General features: G+C 38.3%; 2 protein-coding genes across 5 annotated transcripts in view; one reads left to right on the top strand and one right to left on the bottom strand.

The window, feature by feature from the left end:
• Nucleotides 1-2,964: 2,964 nt before the first annotated feature.
• LOC148839915 (adenylate cyclase type 8) lies at nucleotides 2,965-18,607 on the top strand. Its single transcript, XM_088904561.1, has 18 exons — nucleotides 2,965-3,852; nucleotides 5,049-5,198; nucleotides 6,088-6,218; nucleotides 7,317-7,428; nucleotides 8,214-8,341; nucleotides 9,575-9,733; nucleotides 9,840-10,089; nucleotides 10,962-11,138; nucleotides 12,244-12,344; nucleotides 12,472-12,673; nucleotides 13,180-13,281; nucleotides 13,742-13,914; nucleotides 14,652-14,718; nucleotides 15,161-15,319; nucleotides 15,878-16,024; nucleotides 16,251-16,343; nucleotides 17,666-17,780; nucleotides 18,023-18,607. The coding sequence occupies exons 1-18, from the start codon at nucleotides 2,965-2,967 to the stop codon at nucleotides 18,442-18,444; spliced, it is 3,576 nt and encodes a 1,191-aa protein (XP_088760687.1). The 3' UTR covers nucleotides 18,445-18,607.
• A 1,100-nt stretch (nucleotides 18,608-19,707) lies between these two features.
• Nucleotides 19,708-24,438, bottom strand: part of lpin1a (lipin 1a) — a 47,199-nt gene continuing 42,468 nt past the window's right edge. For all 4 annotated transcript variants that reach the window (XR_016086076.1, XM_088905588.1, XM_088905595.1 and 1 more), the window contains one exon: nucleotides 19,708-23,868. Coding sequence is in view for 3 of the 4 variants with exons in the window: in XM_088905588.1 (XP_088761714.1) it covers nucleotides 23,709-23,868 (160 nt within the window). In the remaining variant the exon portion in view is untranslated. The remainder of the gene's footprint in view (nucleotides 23,869-24,438) is intronic.

Here is a 24,438-nt window from a genome sequence, read left to right as displayed (position 1 = left end):
TTCCTGTGACTACAGTCATTCATTAGTAGGATTTTTTTCTGTTCACTGAGATCTAAATCATTCTTTTCTCCCATCAGGATGTTTTCACATCTCATTGTACATTGAAAGCTCAAGGCAGATTAACCTCAACAGCTTGCTTCAATCTACCAGCTAGTAATACTGAGGTCAAAAAGGCAGCTTTTACCATCTGGCCTGAGGCTGAAGGCATTGAATGCTATTGTGAGAATCAAAGCCAAATTCAAGGTTAACAGGGTTCTCTGCAGAGCAGCTTTTCAGGGTGTATCAGACAAAGTCCAAGGCTGATGCTTGAAGACATTCTTCTGCAGATGTCTTCTGTAATTCAAGAGAATTAAAATACAAATTAAAAACCTCAAATAACATTATTGGTTCCGTAAACGTCTGTAACTTAATGGGTAAATGTAAATTAAAATATGAGACAATCTTGAAGAAGATGAGACCCTGCATTTTAATCACATGTGGGTTTTATAACCCTCTGGAATCATCATGATCAAATGGAATGCAAGAAGTACTGGATTTGGACACATGGAAAGGTACAGACTTTTCATCATGGACTTTCACTCCTTAACACAGGTAAGCATTATAATAAATGTATAATTGTTCTCAGGAGGAGTAATGAAATTAAAAAATGCTAAATGTTTATGTATATATAAGATGTGTTTGCACTAATCAAAAGTTAATCATTTACATTCTGTATTTTTACATTCTTATATTTTTAAACTATTGTATATAAGAATGCCTTCAAGCGGAAGAAAGTTAAGTTTTGGCTTTTATTATGTATTACTGCTAGAAAGGCTTTCTAATATTATTACTAAAGACCACCATTCAAGCAAAGTAACATTTCATATGGAACAGGATTTCATTAACTGAGCAAATTATTTATTTAATTAAATTACTAATAAGTGCTCCCAATCCTTGGCAACAACCTTATAAAACCTTAGGAACACAGGAGATCTGTTTCTTTTCAAGGGGTAATTTAAAAGAGTACTGTATGTCTTTGTTATTGCATTGCCAAATAATATATTGTCATATAATATCATCTGTGCACACTACTGATGTACTTGTGTATATGAAATTACATGGAGGTCCTATGGAAACCAGTATAGTTACCTGACTGAAATTTCTTTATCATTGTTTCATTATGCTACATAACTATATATAGTTATACTATATAACTACAGTATGTAGCAGTATAGTATATATCTCACCCTTTTAAAAAAAATTGGGCCAATCCATTCTAACATGGTTTATTTTTATATTTTTATTATACCCTCACCAAGATAGCTGAACCATTTTGTGGTTCCAAACAAAATGCAGTTCAATTTAATTTATTTTTGCACCAAGCAAATTGAATCTTTCCCTCTGGCAGATTTCCTGAAGAACCAAAGCTACTCCATACAGGTTGCTACCACTATTTTCCTCATCATCATCCATATCAGTTACAGTATGAACTACTTGAACTTCTCTTGCTCAAGGACTGTCTAGTCTTTTCACTGTATCTCCAGGCTTGTATCATTCTGCTAAAAATACACCTAACAACACCTAACAATACACTTGGCAAAGGGGTGTTCCTGAATAAACTATAACACATGGCAGACAACCTTTTTATTAGCAAAATTTAAACTACCATTATCTTGGGAACAGCTGCATTAATTGATTTGAAAATTGGTAGGTTTCATCATGCTCTAGCTATAACTGCTTTAGAACTGCACTACAAAGGCTGCAGTAATAATACTTTATATGGCGATACCAGGTCTAAATCGCCTGCCTGTAAAAGCATACTGTACCTTGTAATGTGCGCAGCTCTTTTTTAAAAAAAAGTTTGGGTAGTTTATTCTAAACTTGAAAGGTATTTTTCTAGTAATAATACAAGTGATGTGAATTCACATCACCTACCATAAAATGTTCTGATTTAAAAACTTCACCCTTGGAAGGTAAGGTTTTTTCTGACAGTGCAATATAGAATGTGTGTAAAAGTATTGATCAACATTACAGTATATTTCGCCAATTGACATTGACAATTTTGTTGTATTAGAACTGGAAAACGCTATAGACTTGCATATTTGTTGCCTTTAGATCCATACGACATCCTCTATAATACGTTCCAGACTTTTAAACACATTAATAATGTGTACATTGACAAAAAAAAATTGTGAACCCTAAAAATTCTTCATTGGAACAGTATTCACCCTCTTAGCATTAACTCTCTGCCTCAACCAGTTGCCTTCAGAATTTACACAGTATGTTGATTACAATCTACTTCAGTGCAATTAAAGTGGTTAACCATTCAGTTTAAACACATCTATCTTTGTGAGGCTAAGTGCACCTGTCAGTGTAAGTTTTCAGTGTTGGACATTGCATAAAAAGCAATATAAAAATACAGGAGCTTCTGCAACAGCTAAGGAACAAAGATGTGGACAGATACAAGTAAGGTGAGAGATGTGAAAAGATTTCACAGGCACTACGTATTCCATGGAGCACTGTTTAATCAATCATCAGGAAGTGGAGGACACATGAAACTAACCAGAATGTCATTTAATGACAAGGTTGTCCTCCACAACTGCAAGCCAAGAAGAACTTTGATCAGTGAAGCAGTCAAGAGGCAAAATAAAACTTAGAATGTATCATAAATGATTCCCACACTGAAGCGTGGAGTGGTTAGATACTTATCCAAGCTGGATTTTTCTGTTTTTCATAAAAAGTCAATAATTTCTGCACCCAATGCACATATTGTAATATGAGGTTTCTGTGACAGCTGAAAAACCTGAAAACTCAGACTGCCTCTGCCTGGGGTACAGTTTCTTTCCTGGTAGAATGGAATATTTATATATATATTTGCTAACAAGCTGCTTTGTTCTTCACTTTAGAATTAAATAAGGCAGCAGCATGAACATTCCAATATCTCCGAGCTTCAAGCAGTCGGCTGGTAAATCATGAAGCCTGAGAATGGGAGCATCTGAGAAGCCAAGGACCTCCAGTGATAGGGACTTACAGCAGTCCCTCCCAAGCCTCCCTCCCTTCAACCTGAAGCTCAAGAGGCTGCTCTGGCAAAACGCCGTCAAGCACATTGTAGGGCAGCGGGAGCTCTGCAGCCAGGGTGGAGTGGAGCCAACACGCAAGATCACCGTTACGGACGAGTGCATCAACGACATCAACAGGCAGATCCGGAACAAGGTCTCCAGGGGCCAGGGCTCCAAAAGATGGTCGTCCACCACTCGAGTGCACCCCTCTGGAGAGCGGGGCTCTACTAGCACACAGAAGAGCGCCTGCCTCAGCGACTCCATCAGCGATGCGGACTTCTTTGTCAGCTGGGGTTCAACTGTCAAGGGTGTTTTTCTACCCACTTTGCACCACACCTTTAAGTCCAAGGACCTGGAGAGATTCTACCAGTGTTACTCCTCGTGCCAGCGGAGGACCTCTCTCATCGTCACCAACATCATTGACATTGTCACCAAACTCCACATCATCTTTATTTACCTGCTGGTCACCCCCGAGGTGGTGGATTCTGTCCAAGGAGGGCTGGCAGGAATGTTTATGGCCTTGGGTGCCATCTTGTGTATCTTAGCAATGACTTGCAAGCGAGCCACTTCTCCTCAGTTCCTCCGTTATGCTGGTCTGACCAGCTGGCTGTCTCAGACCATACAGGTGCTTGGGGGGGTGGGGTGTGGGCTGGAGAAGGATGAGTCTTGGTATGTCCTCTTCTCCCTTTTTGCCACCTACACATTGTTACCCCTCCCTCTGCTGTGGTCCATCTGTACAGGGTCATTGACATCTGCTCTGCATCTGCTGGTGGAGACCATCAAAAACTTTAATGAAGCAGCTCTCTTCAGGAAGGTGGCTAACTCTAACACTTCTTTTTGTCTGACACGCTCACATTTAAAGATTGAGGCTTTATTTGCGGGGTGTTTAGAAAAAAAATAAATCTGCTTTTGTTTCTTCAAATGTTAATAAGACTGGTATCATTCTCCTGGTGTGTCATAGATCAGGTGTAGGCAACACTAATCCTGGAGTTCCTATGTGTCTTTCTGGTTTCATTCACTCCCAGTCCTTCATGACTTAATTGAACCATTGAAGTGAATAAGAAGTCCTGAATCCTATGGAGGGGAAGCAGCACGACTATACGTGATAATTGGGATAATGCTCACGGGGTGATGTGCTGTGCTGGGCTTGTGCCAGACGTAATTCTTTGTATGAAGACAGAAATGATCAATTTCTGTCTCATCTGACCAAAAACCTGTGCGCCTGGTCTGCATTATATTTTATTTGAGATTTGAGATGAGTCATCTTCATTCATGTTTTCCTTCAAACAGATACAGATGCATTTCAGATAGATGCAGAAGTCTCAGAGGAAATTTCGGCTTCAAAAATCTAGATTTTATAGATAATAGAAATAAAGCCTTACTTAAAAGAATCACAATTTCAAGTTCAGACAGCAAGGACACATTGCAGGGGTGTGAGTACTTTTGCAGGGCACTGTGGGTACTATAATTGTTTTAGAATTTATAATAATTCTCAGCATTAGAATACAAATACTGAATGATGTCTGCATTTGCTTAAATTGCAACAAGAGTATCAAGATGAATCTTTCTTATTCAAATTAATTTCCTGAAACTCAGTGCAATAGAGAAGATGCATTTATATTGAGCTGATAAATGTGATAGATGTGCCACACATGCTTATAAATCATGGGCTGCAACATCAGACTTGTTAAAAAACTCAGAGATTTTATGATTGCTATAAATCTTCCTTTATAAATTCTTGTCTGAAAATTGCTTATATTACAGTATGTGTCTGCGTGATAGACTTTCAAACTGATTCACTATATATTACTATAACGTGACACTCAATTGTCCAGTTTTATTAAAAACAAAGTGTTCTTAATTTTTCAGGCTTTAAAGAAAGTACTGAAGTGAGTAATTAGAATTACAGTATAACCAAAGACCCTGAGTATACCATGCCAGTTAAAATGGGTTAGTGCTTGCTGCATAAGCCACTGGTTTTTCATTCTCTTCCTTTGTGAGTTTCTGCAGGTAATAGCCAAGGGTCTACTCTACATGGGCATGAACACAGCAGGTCTCTTTGTCCACTACCTGTCTGATAGAGCACAGAGACAAGCATTTCTGGAGACTCGCCGCTGTATTGAAGGCAGAATTCAACTGGAGCAAGAGAATCAGAGACAGGTATTGAGGAAAGAATGGAAGGGATGTAATAAACCGAATGGGACTGAATCCATTTCCTTCCTTGATGGTACTGTATATGTTTTATCAGTGTCAGTGTTAATACTGTATGTATGCTGAGTCTACTGGGGGGGCGGGGAACATGGTGATTCACAATACTTAATGTGTTGCGTGTCCTGTGCACCATAACAAAACCAGAGGTAAATGATTATGGAATGAGAAAAATTGGTAATTATAATACTCTACATAATCAAAATATTTTCTTCTTATAGTACAACTAATAGTTTATTTTTATAGTTTTATAGTTTATTTTCTTCTTATAGTACAACTCTAGAGTTCCTGAGAATCTCAACAGAAAGCTAATTACCATAAAAGGTATCCCTCACTGCGCAGAATGGCACTTGTATACAGTACAAATTCTTCAAAACATTTAACTTTGTCTTGTGACTAGAAATCATACTTTGTCATTTGTCCATCTGCTTCATTTTTGGTGATAACAATATGCTTGCACAGTGGATGCTGCATTAATAGATGGTAGCACTTTTTCTTCAATTACTGTAAATATTTATTGATGTTTAAAAAAAACAAAAGAAATATGTAGCACTTGTTAATTTAGCTATAAGTACAGAACTGCCCTTACCTGAAGAAAAGGTATTGCATAAAAAAGGGGGAGTGTTCAGAATCATTTGTGTGGTAGGCTGTCTTATGGGCCTACAATGCCATTTTAAAGAAATGACAAGAATTACTTTCTTGAAGCATTTTTTGCATGCCATCTTGAAGTACTTTTATGCATGTTTCACATAGTCTGTATTCCAGGAGAGTAAGAGGAAAGTAGTCTGTCTGATGTACAGTATGCACTATGATTAATAGAACTTGCTGTATGTCTTTGAAGGAAAGGCTTGTACTCTCAATACTGCCTCAGTTTGTGGCTTTGGAGATGATAGCAGACATGAGCAACACAGAGGATGAGCAGCTACCTCAGCAGGTCCACAAGATCTACATCCACCAGTACAAGGATGTCAGGTAGGTTGGGTACCCTCTGCCACAAGGGTAGGCATCTTCCACAGACCGCCCCATCACTCACTACACCAGTCTCCCCCTCCCAAAACAGCAAACAACCATAAAACTAATCTAAACAGATATAATTGCCGCAAGATAAGATCATTTAGTAAAATTATGTAAGAGTACTTAATATTAAATTGTAATAAGCTATTTAGGGAGGAATTGTAACATTGTGATCAGCCTTGAATGCCTGCCATCACTTGGGTCCTAGGTGTGGTTGAAAATGTCTACCTTGTGGATTTGCATGTTAATTAATCTCCCTTTGTTAAATGGAGACTCTAATTCATGCTGGTGAGTATCCTGAAACAAACTGGCCGCCAATCCATCCAGGATACAGTGTTACCTTGAGCCCTGAGGTTAAGTAAGGTCTGTTACTCAACCTTGTGATAAATCAGCAGATTTCTGATCATGGATGAAGTAACTTAGCTATGTTAAAATAAAGAATTCCTTTAATTTAATGTCCTGAAGTATAAGGTTTGTACATTATCCTTCCATCCATTTTCTAACAGCTTCTTCCAATTCAGGGTCACAGAGGAGCTTATCCTGGCAAGAATTGGGCTCAAGGCAGGGTGCATACTGAACAGGACACCAATCCTCAGATATTTTATGCTTTATATTTTATTATATTTTATTCTTAATACATGTGGGAAATAAGAATAGTTGCTGAGATTAATTTGTATATGGGTATATAGTATGCTGGTAAAACACCAAGCATTGCACAGTACAAATGTCCATGACTAGGCAACAGGTGACCCCTGCTGGCGCGATAGACACATAGCACTTAAAATGTGCACACAGATACTACTGGAGACTCGGTAAGGTGTTCAAGACAAGGATCTAGATTAAAATTTGCTCTTCCAGAAGCTGTTTCAGATATCGAGTAAGGCATGGAAGTGTTTTCTGCTGAAAATAAATTTGATCATTGCATGATTATTTACAAAGCTGATGAGCAATACATTCATCAACAGAGTGGAGCTGTGTGCATCGCTCTTTATATGCTTCCAGTGTCTGTCATTGTCTTTTCTCTCTCCTTTCCCTTTATTTACCTGAATGTTACAGCATCCTATTTGCAGACATCAAAGGCTTCACTGCCCTGTCTATGACTCTCTCGGCTCAAGAACTTGTGCGGATCCTAAATGAACTGTTTGGCCGCTTCGATCACCTGGCTGAGGTGAGCAAGCACAACAACAGGAGAAATGATGACACAGATAGTCAATCTCTTTCTCGTCTACTTCCACCTATCTACAGTCTGTCTAAATATCACTGTGCTGGTTAACTCAGCTGCGCGTTTTGCAACCCATTCTCGCATTCCTCCCTCTGCCCCATCTTCACTCTTGCAGCAGCTCCCTGACTCATTCCTTGTTGAAGGGGGGTTCCAATGGCCTCATTCCCCATGTCCAGGTTTCCATTCCCCTTAGCCAGGTTACTTAAGCCAATAAAACAAACTCATTCAAATGACACCCCTCCATTGCCTCAATTAGGGTTTGTCTGAACTAGGGAAACAGTACCACCTTCATCCGTCTGTTACATATTCCTTCATTCTCATTATGAAGGTTTGTTGTACTTGTACAAACAATTGTTTCAGACAACTTTTCAGTTGTGTCTTAACTTAAAAAAAGATACATAACCTCATGCTACAGGGTGTTTTTAAGCAAGATTTTGGTTATTTTACCTGGCGTCATGTGGGAAATAAGTATCTGGTCCAATTATATGTAAAAAAAGAAAATGAAAGTAGTATAAATAGAAATATTGGAATATCTCTGGAACCCCTGCAAGGAACTTCTGCATAGTCACCAATTGTAAAATATTATTGTTAATGATAAGTATTTTTTTTTGCATTACACTGGCTATGCACATATTAAAAACTCTGCTGTCTGTTCACTATCAATTTGCTGTGGTGAATCACATGTACTTTTTGTCTGCTATCTGGTTGGTCTTGTTTCATCTGTATGACAGGAGCGCCACTGCATGAGAATAAAAATTCTGGGAGACTGCTACTACTGCGTTTCAGGTGTGCCCAAACCACAGAGCACCCACGCCCGCTGCTGTGTGGAAATGGGGCTAGCAATGATTAACACTTTAAGGTGAGTTTTTCTCTTTGCTACCACATTCTCACCATTCACTGGTCCTTCCAATCCTTCAACGCTCCGGCTTTCTTAAACAACAACAACAGCAATATGGTAAACTGCCTGTAGCTAACTATCTTGTTTGTATCTCAGCTGTTACAAATAACAAAAGCACATTTAATATTCAAATTTTTTTAAACACAGCTTTTCTTCATAAAACGTACAGTCTTGTGACACTGGCAATATAAACTGAGTAAAACTGAATAGATCACTTTGGCTCTTTCTGTCTATCCTATTATAGTGTTTAGATTATTTATGCATTAATTTATTTAATGGATACATCTGCCCAAGGAGACCTACTGTACACTTAGATTTAATGAGTACTTTCATTGCCTAATTCATTACTTAACAATCCCCACAAATGAAGAAATCTAAAATAATTAAGGCTTGATAGTCTGTGGAATCTTTATTAAAGATGGTGCATCATTTAATTTATCTGACGACAAATTAACAAGTTGAAAAAAACATTAAGTATAACACAAAAACATTTGTAGTACTCTGCACTATCATTGTCGGTTATCTGATGAGGACATAGCTTGCCTGCAGGGTTTTGCACAGCAAAAAAGTCAGCACAGGTCAGATCAGGGGACCTCCAAGGACAATCAGGATGATGCTGCAAGTGGTGTTAGTGGACCAGTAGGTGGCACTCTTGGAAATCATATACCCAGTACGATACCTACATATACCCATATATCCAGTAAATCATATACCCAATTATAAAAGAATGACCCAGTATGGTGCACAGTATGGACACTGCAGCAGGAATTGCCATCCTTCAAATTAGACATAGAACTAAGGTCATCAAAAATCCACCAGGGGACACTGTCTCTAAGTGTATGATGGTTAACCCTGGTGTCCAGACTAAATTCTACAGTAGGCTTGAAAACCCTGGCCTCCCTAACATTCCACCTTAATTCACTAGGAAGTCTCCCACTTTTCTGCCTTATCTTCTGTGTAGTGGGGCAGGTGGAAGCATGAAGGCTGTTGCAGTAGGTCCCCTCCCAGATCACCTGCATAATTGATTGCATTGGAACTGAGCCACATCTTCAGAAACTGGTGATTTTAATGGTCGCCTACAAATCCTGCTAGAATGGGGTCTCCAGGACCAGGGTTAATCTAATTTGTTATAATGAAATATCATTTATTATTACGAGACGGAGATGTGATTTCGTTCGTGGCTTTGTCCCTCAGGGATGTGCAGAAACAGCTGGACCATGCTGTGGACATGCGCATCGGTATCCACTCAGGCTCCGTGCTCTGCGGGGTCCTGGGGCTGCAGAAGTGGCAGTTTGACGTCTGGTCTTGGGACGTGGTTGTGGCGAACATGCTGGAGGCAGGAGGGATCCCTGGGTAAGCGGCATGAGGAGATAAAAGCAGCCTGACTTCATGTAGCCTCCATCTAATAGTCATGAAAAAGATTCAGGAAGTTCTGACCCCCTGCCTTTCTTTTCTACAGGAGAATCCACATCTCCAGGGACACTTTGGATAGCTTAGGGGGTGTTTATGAGACGGAGGAGGGCCATGGGCAGGAGAGAAATGAGTTCCTCCGCAAACACAACATTGACACCTTTTTCATTCGCCACACTGAGCCACCCTTGGACCAGGAGCCACCTGGAGTCCCAGATGGCACAGGGCAGCAGCACAGAACTGTGGAGACCCCTTGGAGCCCAGAGGTGCCCTTCAGGAACATTACTGGCACGAGCTGTGTGAGTGCTGTTCTCAAAAAGATATTCTGCTTAACAGTGAAGTAACACAGTGAACTAATCCATTTGTTTTGTTAACTAATTGAACTGTAATAATTCATTTCCATTGTGATTTCATCCTTAAATGTAAGTTCATATCTCCACTGATGCAAAACCATTGACTCTCTTTGCTAAAATGTTTGACTGGATCTCAAGCCAGATAAAGCCGTGGGCTGCCAGTACTTTGTCAATGAAACCATGAATGAGAAGAATATAGCTTTTCCTGAAGAAGACAGTAGGTCTCTTTAACCATAAGTTTCTGTTATTTAAGAATTGTTTAGGCATGTCAACAAATACTGTAAATCTTAAACATCACTCTACATCTTGCCACAAAACTAGGATTGTAAGGAAGAGGCGTTCAATATTTCAGTTTAGGCGAATGTAGGTTCTCCATTTATTTTTGAATGGCATTTCAGGTCTGTAGTCATGTTTCTTAGGGACAGAATTATCCTGGCAGATTTAATTGCCAGTCCTTCTAAAATAATTACCTGTGGCTGGCATTAAAATCATTTCTTAATAACATACACTCAGCATATATAGTCTAAATCTGTGATAAAGGATAAAGTACAATATAAAACATTATAAAATAAAAAATGAATAAAATATAAGCACATAACATCTTGTTATTAGGCTAACCTTGAAAAGGATTCCATGAGAAATTGACAAAAAAAATTTAAAAATATAAATCTCATCAGTTATAATTATAAAGTCAAGACAAGAGAAGGCCTTCTTAGGATACACTTCCCTTTTTCAAAAAACAAAACTGACACTCTAAGCAGCCTTTTGAACTACTAGACAATCAATAATAATTTCAAAATGTTGGTATCTGTCTACAGATTTTGGCTACATTCATGAGTGACTCAAGGGGCCCACTGGCACCCAAACGCTTGTATTCACAGGAAATCAACAAGTGTATTCAGCTCGCCATAAGAGAGAGGAGCAGCGATCGTGTTCGACAAGAACACATCACTCCTGTCACTCTGGTCTTCAAGGATGCGCATGTTGAAGCCAAGGTATGCAAAGCATGGCTGTGCGTTAAGGACAGTGGCTGAGAAAGAATGGGTAGCCAGCAGAATTTAGGTGTTTTAAAAAGGACAGGGCCTGGATGTTCCTGAGTGCCTATTTCAGTCAAAATATCAAGAGCGAGGAATATACTGTATTCTCTAACTTGAAAGTTGCTTGGAAAATGACATTCCCACCGTATTGCTCTCTCTCCTTCACACCTGAAGAAGGCTCCACAGCTGAAATGCTGTGTTTCTGAGCCTTGACCTGTTCCTTTGCAGCCTATGCAGCCTGAGGCATCCTATGTATTCAAGTGTAACCACATTATTTATGTTAAAAATATGAAATATGAAAATGTGTGAAATTCAAAATAAAACCTTTCATATGCATTTTCTGTACTGAGTTACAGTATTAACACTCCCTATAGAAAGTCTACACATCCTTTCCAAAGTAACATACGGTATATTGTGTCCCAAAAATATTGAAATCAAGAATTTATCGTACTACTTTTTACACATTCGTCCAGGTGAAAAACAAATGTTCATTCTGAAAAGTAATTACACATGAAAACATAGAAAAATGGGTTGGATAAGTGTCCACACTGCTTAGTAACAGCAATTGTAAGCTAGCTCTGGTGCAACCAATTGTCTTCCAAGTCATGCAACAAATTAATTAGCACCTACCTTGAAGATTGTACAGTATGTTATAATGTGTACTGTATATAAAGGTGAATTAAAATCTGTTTTAATTTGTATGGATTTTAGAATCTTTGGTCATTAAAATGTTACTTTGGATAGGGTGTGTAGATTTTCTACAGGTACTACTAATAATTGGCATTTCTACACAAAGCAAACATACTGTATCCTGTGAGAGAGTGGTATAATCTTGTTTTATTTGGATCGCTTATTGAAATGAAATCTGTTCCCATTTGGTCCTGTCCCTTCTGTCCAAAGTTGAAATTTTTTTATTAATGTAAAAGGTTGTTTTTTATCCAGGTTGTGTCCTCTAAAATACAAGAGTCTTGTTCAGAGGAGAGTTCTGAAGGAGGACGCTGAAGGAAGTGATCATATATATTATACAACCTTGCGATTTGCAACTTTCTGTCTGTTCTTCCAGTTCAACCACATGCGAGATGAGATGTTCAAGTCAAATCTGGTGTGTTCTTTCCTCATACTGCTGATCATCATGGCAGTGCAAGGCCTCATCCCTGCCCCTCAGTGAGTAATCTAGCATCACCGTCAACTTCAAAAACATTGTTTCCACATTGTGCTTTCTTTGAAGCTCAACGTTGTAAAAAGAAGATAAAAAACCTGTTCCATTGGAACACTGTCTCCCTTAACTCAGGGTGTCTCCCATGGTGATTCAGTTCACCCTCTTCCTCCTGGCCTACATGGTCATGCTGCTGGTAACCATGGCGGAGGAATTCAAGTGCTCTCCTCCAGCTCTGCAGCAGCTCTGTTGCTGGATCCATGAAACCAAGGGTGCCCGCAACCTCCTCACTCTCACTGCCATCATCATCAACTGTGGAGTGGCCTCCTGCAACATTGTGAGTCCCTTCCATTCTCCAGAATCACAGGACAACATTAATCAGTTATTGCTGCTCACTGTGCAAATGCTTCAGTAATAACTCACGCATCATATCTGCTCTTGTCTATAGTATGCATATTAAGAAATATCTACAGAAAAGATATTTCATTAGCAAAGCCCAGGAATTGTGTACAGTTGTAAAGAAGTGCTGCAAACTCACTTGAGCATCCTTAGTGACTGAACATTGGAATGTAATTGACCCATTAGCAAATGTCTGTATTATTAAAAACCAGAGGCTTCACAAGGAGTCATTTTAATGTTCAGCTGATGGTACTGTATGTGTTTTGAAACCTTCCAAATGTGCCTTTTTGATATACAGTAAATATATAGTATTTATGTCCCCTTTGTGTTCAAAATGAATTATCTTTAAAGTTTTGATAGCTCTATTTTAGGACCATTGTGAAAGCATAATATCTGACAGCAGGTTCTGCTATAAGTTACTCATGTGGATGCTCTCTTACCTAGATGTGGTGCAACAGCTTGGAAGCAGAGGGCACAGACATGTCCAACAGGAGCAGTACACAGAAAGCCAGCCTATGGCCCACCAACATCTGCACCCATCCAGAGGTAGCAAGTTCACGAATAGCACTTTGAAAGATGTACTTTAAAAAAGGCACCCCAGAGCAGGGGAATTGAATAATGTAAATAAAATCCAAGGGTGACTAAGATGGTATGCAGACCAGAGGAGGCATGTAGAGCAGGATTCCATAATATCAAATAGACAGCAGATTATGAGTTACCAAGTCAAATCCATGTGTGTTTATTGTGTAGATGGTGGTGAACTCAAGAGAAGAAAGTGCATTTTCTTCTGATGGCTGAAATGCATTACAGTCTATAACAAGACATGCTAACAACATGGATTTATGTTTCTTAACGCTTAAATCTCCCTGACAACAGAGCTGAATCACGAGATAATTTTGCTTTAAAAAAAGGGAAGTATCACATCTAATGTGGAATGTGATCCACGGTTCTGTGCAGGCTGGAACACTAAGTGTTGTACTGTATATGTCCTTCTCTCCCTCCACAGTACTTTGTGCTGAGCGGGGTGGTTGCCTTGGTAACGTGTGCAGTGTTCCTGAGACTCAGCTCCTTGCTGAAGTTTGCCGTGCTGATTCTGATAATCACAGTGTATACATACCTGATTGAGGTGGCCCTCCAGGACCTCTTCATTCGCCATGATCGGCTCTATCACAGTGACAGGTTCATTATCCTGCCTTCCTATCATCTTGCAACACTTCAAAAAACAACAAGGCCCTCAAATAAGACAATGCAGATGACGGTGATTTCGTAACTTTTCTTCTTTATCCAAGAGTAATTATCCACATGTCCATTATGTTTTGGAATAGATAGATTCTCTCAGTCAACACAGTGGGCTTTACAGTAGCGATGGTCTTTTGCAGGTTATTAGAACTTGACTACGGTTACAAACGAGAGGAGCTCATTTAGCCCATCTAGCCCATTTGGTAGTTAGTAGCTTCTTGAAAAAAGCCAGGGAATTGGCTTCAACAACATCGCTTTTACCATTCTTTCACACAGAAAGGTCACATCTAAAGATGAAGTCCTTATTTCTGTGGAATTCCTGAATTAAATGGAACTGGAAAAACAAATACTAACATAAAACTAAAAAGAAATCCTCATGTTTTTCAATATATATACACATATATGTAAATGTACAAAGGAAATACCAAAAAAGAAAAATAAATTGATGAATGTATCACCTACAGCAATGTTTGATACATTGCTCCTTAGTTGAAATACAAAACGGTAGAAATCCTGTCTAAGTGCAGCAGCAGTGAGGCTACAGTATGTTAAGCTACTGAACAAAAGATAAGGAAGCTGAGTACAACTAATCCTGAACTGACTCAGCCTTCAGGTTTTGTACTGAATTTACAGTATGTTACCTTATATTCATACTGCTGCATCTCCAATTACCTCAGGAGGAAGGGGATCTCATTGCTGTTGATGTCCATGTTTGTTGCAGCTGTGTTCTACAATGGCCGACAGGTGAGCCGTCACCTTCAGAGAAGTCAGAATATACCAAGCAGACTTGAGATAAACAGTTCACAGTTCAAATTACAGAAGGACATGATTTTGTCAAGTGAGGGCCATTAATAGATATTTGGATTCAAGTAGTTTTGACCCCCTTTTTGTATGTTTGTTTCTTTGTTTGCACTAGGCCTGGGGAGCTTTACAGCAAAACCAGATAGCTTGTTATTTTATAGAATTGCACTGTACTGACTGGAGAGATGATGTGTCATCTGATTATAAGAACTGAGTCACTGGGCCATCTAGTTAGAGCTCAGATACTGAGGAGGAACTATGGCTGTTTGATTAGGAGGTTAGAGGCAGAGGTAGTAGCCACACAGAAGGTTTTAGCTTCAGGCAAGAGCATCTGTTCATCCATAATCCCCCACCACCACCCCTGGTTTTCCCCCAAATGTCTCAGCTGGAGGCAACAGCAAGGCTGGATTTCCTCTGGCAGCTGCAGGCCCGGCAGGAAGTGGAGGACATGAAGGAGCTACGACAACACAATGAGAGCCTCCTGCGGAACATCTTGCCCAGCCATGTGGCACGCCACTTCCTAGAAAGGGACAGAAAAAATGAGGTATCCCGGCAACAAACGCACCCCTGGTCTGTCGCCGTGACGAATTGATGCCTCAGTACCTGCAGTGTTACCCTTACTGATTTTCTGTGAAAGGTTTTTTTTTTCAGAAGTCTCTGTGAAGGACACCTAAATTAAGTGACTATTTTGAGTAATTATCTGTAAAAGATCTTCAGAGAAACTCCATATATATGCTTAACAAACAAAATAATTCAGTTTATTGTTTAATTGATTGCTCAGTTTTGGGACAAAACCTTAAGACACTTCAAAAACAGAGTTTCATATCGCTGATAAATATCTATATTGAGCACAGTATAGAATCAAGAGCCTCAGGAGACTTCAAGATGATCCTTTCAAAGTCACAATATCTTACCCCTGCAGGATGGAGTTGTTCTTTGTGCAATATGGATGCTACTGCACTATTACATACAAGAAAGTATTAGGAAAACACTTTTTGTTGATACTGGCATGAATGGTACTGTAAGTGGAATTGCATGCATATGTTTATCCCTATTTATTGGTTCTTTGAGTCTGAAGTGACACTTTTTTTCTGTTCTTCAGAATCTATACTCTCAGTCCTACGACAAAGTGGGTGTAATGTTTGCCTCGATCCCAGGCTTTGCAGATTTCTATACCCAGAAAGAGCTCAGCAATCAGAGCGTGGAGTGCTTGCGCCTGCTGAACGAGATCATCTCTGATTTTGACGAGGTGAGATCTAGACCTTGCACGGATCTTTATAGTGCTCACTAGAAATATAAGCTGGGAAGTCACTATTGTCTGTTGCCTGTTTGTCTGCATCTTGCTGAAAGTGAACAGCCATGGGCCGTAGGTGATTATTACACCATCGGCTGTTTTATACTGAGAGTTAAGTGCAGCCATATAGAATAACATTGAAGTCACATTCCTTGTTCTCATTCACTCCCATGTGATTCAGCTGCTTGGAGAAAAGGCTTTTGAGAATATTGAAAAAATCAAAACCATTGGGAGTTGTTACATGGCTGCGTCAGGCCTTTCTCCAGAAAAACAGGCAAGTGTCACTATATGTTTTCCTTTTTTTTAGTTTTTCTTGTGAATTAATTATAGTTCATCCTGATTTATTATGTTTTACATTTACTATATTTCTAGTGTTTAATTACATTCCTTTTTATTTATTGACTCATTATTATGCTGCATATTTTTAATGATGGAGTATCTACGAGAATCATTAATTCCAAGTTATTCAATTCTGGAAACTGGAAAAGAGTTTTAAAGACTCTTTGCCTTTATAGGTTGACATATGGTTATAGTTATATTATAAATTTGGCATTATTGTGTTTCTAAAACTGTACAAACTCTTTAAGGACTAGATCATTCTTAGAAAATGAGACTTGGTTAAGATACCAACCTAGCTGAAAAAGCTAAAAGATTCAGATATTCTCAGGACTCAGGTGGCTACAGTGACCCTTCAAAAGTTTTGTGACAGTGCAGTCTGAACTGGGATTTAAATTACAAAATCTAATAATAATACAGTAAGAATAATATCTACTCTTGAGAAAACATGATTGAAGTACAAAGTACAGCTTCTAAATATTTTTATTTTTAATCAGATCAATCTCAGTTTACCCTCTTGGGTCAATTAAACAAACTGATAGTGCTGAACCTCTTTATTTTGAAGGAACTAAGGTATTGGGACAGTTGACTAACAGGTGTCACTTGTTGATCAGGTGTTTGTTTTTGGGCAAATAGGCTCATAAAAGATCTGTGAACAGCCTGTTTCACTTTGACTTCAGTGTTGGAGTCCACTAATGAAACCCAAACAACATTCTGGGAATAAAAAGCAAGCACAGTTGAAGTTGAAAGACCTTATAAAACCTGAATAATTACCGCTCCTCAATAGGTCATAGACATCATGCAACTACAGTATTAACTCAAAAGCGTATTCTATATTTTATTCTGGGTTTATTCTAGGTTGAACACAATTTCCTTTTGTTTTAAGATGAATATGTTCAAATATTACCACTTGTAATTACCCAAAAATTAAATGTATATAATAGCCTGCTTATCATTTATATTGATCTCAAGATTACCTACTGCATACAAATTGCTTGCCTTTTAAAAAGAGTTTTGACTTTGCAGTCCCAATAGTTTGAGGGCCTAGGTATTCCCCTTTGAGGTAATCAAATTCTAAATCTAATCCTGTCACTAAGGGCTGTGAGAGTCTGTAACAAGCTAACTATCCATATGGACAGGTACATTTATTCAAGATATGGCTAGATGAGATCTAGGAAGAACTAGCTACTAGAAACTAAATGAACTAGACAGGCCAAATAGTCTCTTCATGTTTGTCTTCTTATCTTATTCTCTCTGAAGGAGACTGCGGATGAATGGCACCACATCAGTGAACTGGTTCACTTTGCTTTTGCAATGCAAGAGATGTTGACATTCATTAACAAGCACTCCCTCAACAACTTCCAGCTGCGTGTTGGTGGGTAATCCCGTAAATCTTTAAAAAACTCACTCATTCAACAAACAGGGATCATTTATTTAAAAGTGTATGAGTACCAAATGGTACAGCTCGTTGTACGAGTTTTTACTTCTCATGAAGATAATGTAAAGCACCTCTTCTTCTGTCTCGGTGGCCGTATCTGTCACGTGACATACCTCTTTCCTATTTATTGTATGTCTGCCTGTAGTAATTGTTTCTTATCTTATGGTGAAAACGATTAGGAATTACTCATGGCCCTGTGGTCGCTGGAGTAATTGGTGCCAAGAAGCCACAGTACGACATCTGGGGAATGACGGTGAACCTGGCCAGCCGGATGGAGAGCACAGGAGTGAGCGGACAGATCCAGGTGCCAGAGGGGACAGGCCACATCCTGGCAGAGCGAGGCTTTGCGTTAGAGTTCCGGGGCGAGATCTACGTCAAGGGGGTCAGCGAACAGCAGGGAGGGGTGCGGACCTACTTTGTGAGCGGCACAGCGCAGGAGCCGGGCCCGCTAGGTCAGGGAGCGGCCTCCCGCCGGGGGAGCATGGAGGGGAAGCACACTCTGGCAGCAGTGGTGTTCGGCCTGGTGAAAGCACGTAGCAGGGAAAAGCACGGAGAGACCAATGGAGGCTTCCAGCTCCTGGGACAAACTTCCCAGTGCTGAGTGTTCAAGCCCAGAGCCTGAGGCCTGTGTGGTCACATCAAGACCTTCGCTGAGAAGAATGTGCTCCTTTCCCAAAAAGGGCCAGACATATGGGAGGGGGGTGCAAATGTAATTCAGGTAATTGTGTTATTTCCCCGATCGTTTTTTTTAGCATTCAGAAATGTTTTTTATATAAACTAATTACAGTTGCTGAATCCATCCAAACCATAGTTGTGTTTTCAGTTGTGGTCATGTCTCTCCTTCACCAAGGCTTTTAGACCATAGGTTTTCAGTTAAGAGTTTAAATGAGTTTTATTATCTTGAAAGCAAATTAAATTACTGATTAAATCTAGTTCTGTGGGGTTATCAACTCAAACGTTACTTCTTTATTTCAACATAATGAGTTGAGATGCCCTGCTGTATCCTAGAAGTGGACAATTCAGAGTAGCAAATTAACCTACAAGCATGCCATTGAGAGGTGGGAGAAAAGTACAGTAACCGGAGCAATACTGAAACTTTCAATAGTCTGCAATTGTAGAACCACTTATATGTTGCTGATCAACCGTTTATAATGTCAGTAATTCTCCTTTACATTAACACTTTAGAATATCTGACATGTCTCAGACATTGACTGTGACCTAGATTTTGTTATATAGTGTTCACTAGGTTTTATAGAGTATAATAATCTCTAAAGAAAGCTAGCCAAAGCCTAAGGACTGTGATAATCACATTGAAGAAATGGGCTTGTTGATCTGAGTTTCATGTACCCACTTTGTTAATAAGCTGCAATATTAAGCAGCATAAAATCATTTGGCAGATATAAGCAATGGTGTGCCAGAAGGAATTTTTACCCATTTATCTATATTAGTGACTAAGATTCCAAAATAGAAAACTAGTTCAATTTTCATGTGATACAAAAATAGGGGTGGAAAACAAAGACAATGTCAAGGCAATAATACATTTACTTGGAAAGATATTTGAACGATTGGGCGGATACTTGAGAAATTTACTTTAGCCTGGTGTGGTAACCCATCTTTTTTAATTCTGAGTTAAAAAAAATAGTATTTCTCTCATAATCATGTTCATTCTTGTCAGAGGTCTTCCACAAAGATCACATTTCTTTTGTTGTTGAATGGCTGATATTCTTTTACAAAGATCAGAGAGTGAAAGCAATTTTCACCCTGTCTGACATATTAGGCAGCCACCTTGAGAAAAAGCAATAGAGACACAATGGGGTAAAGCATAGGCTTAAGGTTCATGCTTACAATTCAAATGAGCTGATAATTCATCTTAGCATTTATTGAAGTTACATTTATTACAGCAAGATATAAATGGCATTGATCTCAGCACATTCGACATAATAGATGTCCAGTCTGTACTGTACATCTCAAAAACGAAATCATGAATATTGACAGCCATGAGTAAGGCAATATAAAGCACATTACATAGATCTTTCATGGAAAGAATATTTTTCATTCTAACTGGTCTGCACAATCAATAGAACAACGCAGAACATCAAGTGAAATCATTACAAATTGTGGTGTTACTATGAACTTACTGCTCAGTGTACAATACAGGATCTCAAACCCGAACTGCAACCAAAGGAAATCTGGATTTTATATTTTTCTGAAATGTATCCAATAAAATTCGGGGACTATATTCTTTTTAAATAACAGGCACACTAAATAATGAATAACAACCATGTACTGTACGTAACAATTGAATAAGAACTAGTACACAATGCCATGTTCACAACGGCTCAGAATTTGTTTCTCCTGGTTTCTTGATGTTGTAATGTCGTTAAGTATATGTGCCCATATATGTTGCTGAGCTTATGCAACATTTCTTTCCATTTTTACCATTATTACCAGTGGATGCAGTTGGAAGATGTTTAAATATTTTGTGGGTGGAGGCTAGACATAGGAAATGTTTATTATTTTATTATTATTATTAAGATGACGTTTTTATGTAAGATAACCAATATTTGTAAAAATTTCAAACTATGTACTACATCAGAAAATATCTTAATACACTAACATAGTACTAGCAAACAAATCAATATAAAAATGTTAAAAATCTGGCTTACATTATTTAGATTGCATAATCTCAACGTTTTGAAGTTGAGACAGACGGATTTGAGATCTTGAACCTATACCCTAGCTTAAAGTTGGTAAGCAGTTCCACACTTCTCTCTGTGGACTAGAGAGGCTTGAAAAATAAGTAATTCGTTTATAATGTGTATTTGTGTATCACAAAACATAACTACAATACTGTTGAAAGAATTTTAGTCTGAAGTTTTATAATATTGCAAAACTATGTCTGCAATGAATAGTGGTCAGGTATCAATGTGATAAAATCAGGATAAGATTACCTATAGTATATAACTTCACATGATATTCACAAGATTACACCCTTCAACCCCAATTGTACATGTACATATGAACAGTAAGATAAATTACATCTTAATTTTACAAAATAAATCAATCATTTATACACTGAGGGGAGATAAATGTCCTCCTATACCACATTAGTTTTTAAAATTGTAGAAGTCTACATGTTGAACATGCTGTATAAAAAAAAAAACTGGGCATTGCCCAGCTGGATGCAAGGGGAGGTCACATGCACCTTGTTGTTTTCTGTTCTGTAAGTTGCTGAAGAACACCTTGAAGTAACCATAATACACAGCATATTGTACTGTTACTATACAGACTTAGTGGAAAATGCCTCTTTAAAATTACTTCAGCTATTATATTACTACATCCATTCATCCATTCTCAAACCACTGTATATAATATAGGGTTGAGGGGTAGCCAGAGTCTGTCCAGGCCAGCAACAAAAGCAGCAAAAGGCCGAAGACACTGGACGAGACACCAGTCCATCGCCGAGCACACATGCACACCAGGGGTGTTTTCAGAAGGCAATTAACCTTCCAACATTTCTTTGGACTGTGGGAGGAAACCTGCACACCTGGTTATACTATCCCCAACATACTATCTCCATGCTGATAGCACCCCAGAAAATGAACCCAGGGCTCCATGACAGCAAGGCAGCAATGCTAACCACTGTGCCATCATGACACCCTACTACAGTGTCAATAGGCACAATATTGTGTACTATTTGTATTGTATATTTGCTTAAAATCTTCAGTAAGTTCAGGAACCCCCTTTATTATTAGATCCCCTTATTTTCTGAGGACTGGAAAATAATATTTAAAAACTACTGTGTAAAAAGATGGTTTCCAATAATGCATACAGTATGGAATGCAGGGACATTTCGACACTGAATATATGTACAGTATGTAATCTATGTATAATATATGGTGGATCCAATTTGCATTAAAAAGCAGTAACAATTTATAGTCTATTAAATATGCAAACTACATTTAAAACACATAAAATATGTAACAAAATATTTAGTCTTTCCATATTAGAGAAGGTTTCAAGTATGAATCTATATTACGCTGTGATATATTGTAGATACCTGGGAGACATTAACGGTGTTTTTACCTTATTTTAGCATATATTCCCCCATTTATACAGTGCAGGGAACATCCCCAAATGTTGTAATTCTTTTTCATTGTACACTCTCTGTAAATAAGACTATTTCATTATCTTGTAAGATGGCTGTACCACACAAACCTAGTGTTATTTATAATAGGAATTATACAACTGCATTCAATTTCACTGTGCTTAGTAATACAAATCAAAATCAACTACAAGTTCTGTGGCTGTAAATCCATTTTTACCTCTGTCACAACAGGGCAACTCAGTCTTATGCTATTTCAGTCCTATATCCTTTTTAAAGTTGCTACATTAGAGAATCTATTGCAATTGGAACCCTGAATTTTACTCATGGAAAATAAGAAGCACCCTGAGTTTGTTATTTTGAGATTGTTAATATTCAAAATAGGATTATAATGGCAGGACAATAACATTTTAGCCAATACTAGACCATCCCATACTCATTTACTTACTAATGGTCATATAAACATTAAAGCTGAACTGAAAGAGTATTAAATAATCAGATGCATTTTACACAACTCTGTTGTAGTATAACAGACAGCATGTACACATTATTAAAATAAAACAATTATCATATTTAGAGATAGAAACAGTCAAAATAAGTATTAATGGGAAATATATGAACACCTGTAAAAAACACTAACATGTAAGGGTTTCAGAAAGATGTTCTCTTCCAAAATGCTTCTGAGAAAAATGTTGATCTTTGTGGGAATTACTACAAAGGCACGAAAATGTATCTAGTTTTTCTGACTGACATGGTATTATTTCTTACACATACTGTATGTAGTACTAGACTATGCCTTGCCTTGTCATTCATCTACTGTACATTGTGCTCCAGCATCCACTCCTTCACATTGACTTCAAAGCTATTTTTTCATATGCTTAGCAGAAAGACTTTTTGTTGAGCATCTCATGCATTCATAACTAGTTTCTAAAGCCTGCCACTTAATAATAACTGCTTTTATTTATAAAATGCTTTTCACCCAGGAGCCCAAAGCACTTAGCCCATTTATGAGTGAACTAATTTCATCTACAGTATCACTCAAATGCAGCGCCTACTCAAAATTCAATGAAAAGAGTGTAACACCTCATCTGTATATAATGATGCATACAGTATACAGTATAAGGAAGATTTACTTAATCCACACATAATTTGATTTTCTAAAAATTAATGTGAACGTAGATGTAAAATTATGTAAAAGATGTTAAATCTGTCTTTCAAAGTATTGTGTTAGTGTATTATTTTTACATTGTCATTGCTACAAGTGCACTGGTTACATTATAACTACACAGCCATGCTTATCTTTCTCTGATAAATAAAGTAACAGAAAATCAGATTTACAGAGTCTCAAATCAATAATCAGTAACTGAAATGAAAGAAGGCAGCTCTGTACATCTCGCTCTCAGAATTGAACATTTGGCACAGACTTAAACACAAAGGGGTCTGTCCTACCAGCATCCTCCGACTGTGCTTAAATCACACTTAATGAGTTACAGTGCAATAATGATTTTATATATTTTCAAATCAAAACTATAATTTTTTTTATGCAGTGCAACCCTTGGTGAAACTGTACAGAAGGCTGGCTAACTTTTATATGTTAAAAGCATCTTCAGTAGATGTTAAAATGCGTTCAAAATGAAATTGAAGGTGCTCTATATATTTCAAAATCTATTTGAAAAGTGCTCTTTTGCCATGAATAGAGGTATAGAAATACAATTTGACCTAGAGAGCAGATCTCCATGCCTGCTTGTTATTTTCCCCGCTCAGCTTGATTCTAGCTGGATGTCCTGGTTCTCCACAGTAGGCAGCTGCTCCCTCCAGTAATTGAAATGGCTGAAAGTGTCGGAACAGGGGAAATCCGAGGAATCTTTCCGTGTCATCAGTGGAAAAACATGGTCCACCACCTCACACAGCCTCACGTATCTGGAAACAAAATGATTGGGAGTGTGGGATTTATTTTGGATTTGTATCTGGGGTGTCACATACTGTACAGTAAGCATGATGAACTGCAGAATATTTGTCTCTACCCAAAGGGGATCGAACAAATCCAGACCAAATAACTTTGTTGTTTTTTAAACCTCATTCATGATCAAAGGTTCAAAATGGGTTTTGAGCAGAAAATAAAAATTCACAGTATTGTTACAATTCTTCAAGTAAGTTGCTGCGTCAGCATGTGTAGGCTGCAAAGGAACAAGTAAAGGTTTATTCCATGCTGACGAGCGAAGGAAAGAAACACAATGTTTCAGCTGTGGAGCCTTCTTCAGAAGAGGAAGAAGGCTCCACAGCTGAAACGTGTTTCTTTTCTTCTCTTTTCAGCATGGAATAAACCTTTACTTGTTCCTTTGTGACTGTTACACTGCACTACATTTGAAAATGTATGTAAACCACCCTATTTGGAATTCAGCAAGGAAAATGAAAATGTAGAAAAAATCTGAAATTGAAAGCAGTCTTTTTTTTGGAACAAGTAAAGGTTTATTCCATGCTGAAAAGAGA

The sequence above is a fragment of the Atractosteus spatula genome, chromosome 2, assembly GCF_055471065.1.
Source record: "Atractosteus spatula isolate fAtrSpa1 chromosome 2, fAtrSpa1.hap1, whole genome shotgun sequence".
Taxonomy (NCBI): Eukaryota; Metazoa; Chordata; class Actinopteri; order Semionotiformes; family Lepisosteidae; genus Atractosteus; species Atractosteus spatula.
This window is presented reverse-complemented; position numbering and strand designations above follow the sequence as displayed.